This window comes from Pinus tabuliformis, chromosome 9 (genome assembly GCF_031772625.1).
Source record: "Pinus tabuliformis cultivar Carrire ecotype Pingquan chromosome 9, CPIR1, whole genome shotgun sequence".
NCBI lineage: Eukaryota > Viridiplantae > Streptophyta > Pinopsida > Pinales > Pinaceae > Pinus > Pinus tabuliformis.
This window is the reverse complement of record NC_142307.1, coordinates 1891137042-1891139799: the sequence shown is the minus strand read 5'-3', so window position 1 is coordinate 1891139799 and position 2758 is coordinate 1891137042. Positions and strand designations below refer to the sequence as shown.

The window sequence follows — 2758 nt, the reverse complement described above, 5'->3', positions numbered from 1 at the left end:
CAAGCAGATTAAGTAGCTGTTTCGTCTTTATAAAATTAGAAATTAACGACAATTGTGCTCGCTCACCCAACTCAAAGATCTCATTCGACCGACCGTTGCCCTCCTAAACGTCCAGGAACGGTTATGTCTCTTTGCGTGTGTCGCGGTCCACGGATGATTACCTCTCAACTTGTTCCGAACTTTCCGTCCCTTCCAACCATTTCAACACTATGGACTTTTCCAATCTATCTTCCAACGATCATGACTTACCTTTTCCAATTCCACATAGTTGAATTGATCATATACCGCGGACTCCGGAGGAATCGACACGTAATAATATCGTGTCAATTTTCTATTTGCTACAATATATTGGATATTATTGTTTTAAACACATTTTATCTCTTACAGTCGCCCGGGCCTATAAAGGCATGCTCCCTGACTGCCCAAACATACCAACAACATTCGTGTACTGGTATTCTGCAAATTGGCCCTTCTTCTTTACAAGAGATTCTTGACTTTCAGCATCCTCTCTTCTTCTCACAATGAATCCAGAATTTCCTCCTGCAGATCAGCTCTTCAGGGAAAGGGGAACGGCAGCCAAGAAGATGTGTAGAGCGTATGTGACTTTCTTGGCTGGATCCGGCGACTACGTGAAAGGTGTTGTTGGACTTGCAAAGGGTTTGAGGAAGGTGAAGAGCGCTTATCCTCTTGTCGTTGCTGTTTTGCCCGATGTTCCAGAAGATCATCGCCTGCAACTGCAAAGACAGGGTTGTATTGTTCGCGAGATTCAACCCATCCATCCCCCCGAGAATCAAGTGCAATTCGCAATGGCTTACTATGTCCTCAATTACTCTAAACTCCGTATTTGGGAGGTAATTTTTCTTCTGCATCTCTCGATAAATGGATAGATTTTAGCAATACTATCTTTCCTAAACACGTGCACATAGTTACTGAGAAACTTGTTTTGGGTGTGGAGCAGTTTGAAGAGTACAGCAAGATGGTATATCTGGATGCAGACATCCAGGTCTTTGACAACATCGACAATCTATTTGACATGCGAGATGGATATTTCTATGCGGTTATGGACTGCTTCTGTGAGAAGACATGGAGCCACACTCCGCAGTACAAGATCGGATACTGCCAACAGTGCCCAGAGAAGGTGTCATGGCCCATGGAATTAGGGAAGCCGCGTTCTCCATACTTCAACGCTGGAATGTTCGTGTTTGAGCCCAATCACCTGACCTTCAAATGCCTTTTAGAAACTCTCATGAAGACTGTGCCAACGCCCTTCGCAGAACAGGTCTGAATCTGTTAATGATTCTAAGACGATGACATTCTTTTTTGGTTCATTAGATCTGATTTTGACTAATTGTGGTAAACGTTTTGTAGGATTTTTTGAACATGTTTTTTGAGAAGATATACAAGCCCATCCCCTTGGTGTACAATCTGGTTCTGGCCATGCTATGGCGACATCCCCAAAATGTGGACTTGGACACTGTCAAAGTTGTTCACTATTGTGCAGCTGTAAGCTTCTGTTTTTAGCCAAAGTTTGTGCAAATGCATTAGATACAAGCAATATCATGTAAAATATGAGATAGATCGCTCTTCTAACCATGAATGGTTATGTGGATGTGTAGGGATCGAAGCCGTGGAGGTTCAGTGGGAAGGAGGAAAATATGGAGAGGGGAGATATAAAGATGTTGGTCTACAAATGGTGGGACATATACAATGACCCTTCTCTCGATCACTCGGGATCATGCAACACGATTCCAGATCCAATTTCAGAGTCGGACGGAAAATCAAAGGATCTGCACCAAGTGGCTAACGATTCATTTCTTTCTGCCATGCCAACGTCCCCCAAGTTGATGCCTGCTCCGCCTGCAGCTTAAGAGATTTCCAATTTGCTAAAAGTTTATGCACTGTGGGTATATTATAATCCACCCGCGGAGACGTTGAAGATACTTTATAATAATAGTGTATCTAGTGAGAATGAAGATGTTAATGTAAAGTGATTCAATGAATAGTTGTAAATATACAAGTGGCTATTTGATCCAATCAATATTTGTTTTCATCTTTCCTGTTGCGGGGAGCAGTTTGTTAGGATCCGTTTCTTATCGCTGCTATCAAGTTTCTATGGCCTGCGTGCCCACTCTAGTTTCAGCTCTTTAATGGCTGTATGTTCTTGGTTTCACATGATAGGTCTGTTCAGATGCTGTCGATTCTTATTGGGAGCTTTTTTGGTGTTTAGCCGCTGCTCATATGTGTGGGCTCATATATGTGGAACAGTTTCTGTTTTCCAGTTTTGGCTATAGCTCTTTCTAGTTCAATTTTTCCACTCTTATATTTTAAGTCATATATATGAAGAAGTTCAATTTTTCCATTCTTATATGTTAAGTCATATATATGAAGAACAGCTGAATTGATATAATATTCTCTTGCTGAATTGATATAATATTCTCTTTTATATTTCTGATATAAATGCAATATAGCTTTTTTTCGTCCTGAAAAATATCCAAGAGGCTATTTGTATTAGTTGGTGCGCCCTAGTGTTCACGACTTGACTTCAATGTAATCAATTAGTTGGTGATTTAAAGAAGCATAACGATATTATGTTGCTGTCAAGTGACGTTTAGCGATGGCGAGGGGCTATTTGTTTGGTCCGTACGGAGAAATTTATGGTCCGGAACAAAGTTCAACGTTAGATTTTGGAAATGTTTTGTGTGGGCCCGTCACTACCACCCGCGTAGCTAAATCCAAGGCCATAAGTCAACCTACGTTT

The 2758-nt window shown here is 41.3% G+C and overlaps 1 protein-coding gene across 1 annotated transcript; it reads left to right on the top strand.

Annotated features, from left to right (window-relative positions):
- Positions 1-414: 414 nt before the first annotated feature.
- LOC149156497 (galactinol synthase 4-like) lies at positions 415-2365 on the top strand. Its single transcript, XM_089444310.1, has 4 exons — positions 415-851; positions 959-1279; positions 1369-1503; positions 1617-2365. The coding sequence occupies exons 1-4, from the start codon at positions 522-524 to the stop codon at positions 1866-1868; spliced, it is 1038 nt and encodes a 345-aa protein (XP_089300436.1). The 5' UTR covers positions 415-521; the 3' UTR covers positions 1869-2365.
- The last annotated feature ends 393 nt before the right edge of the window (positions 2366-2758 follow it).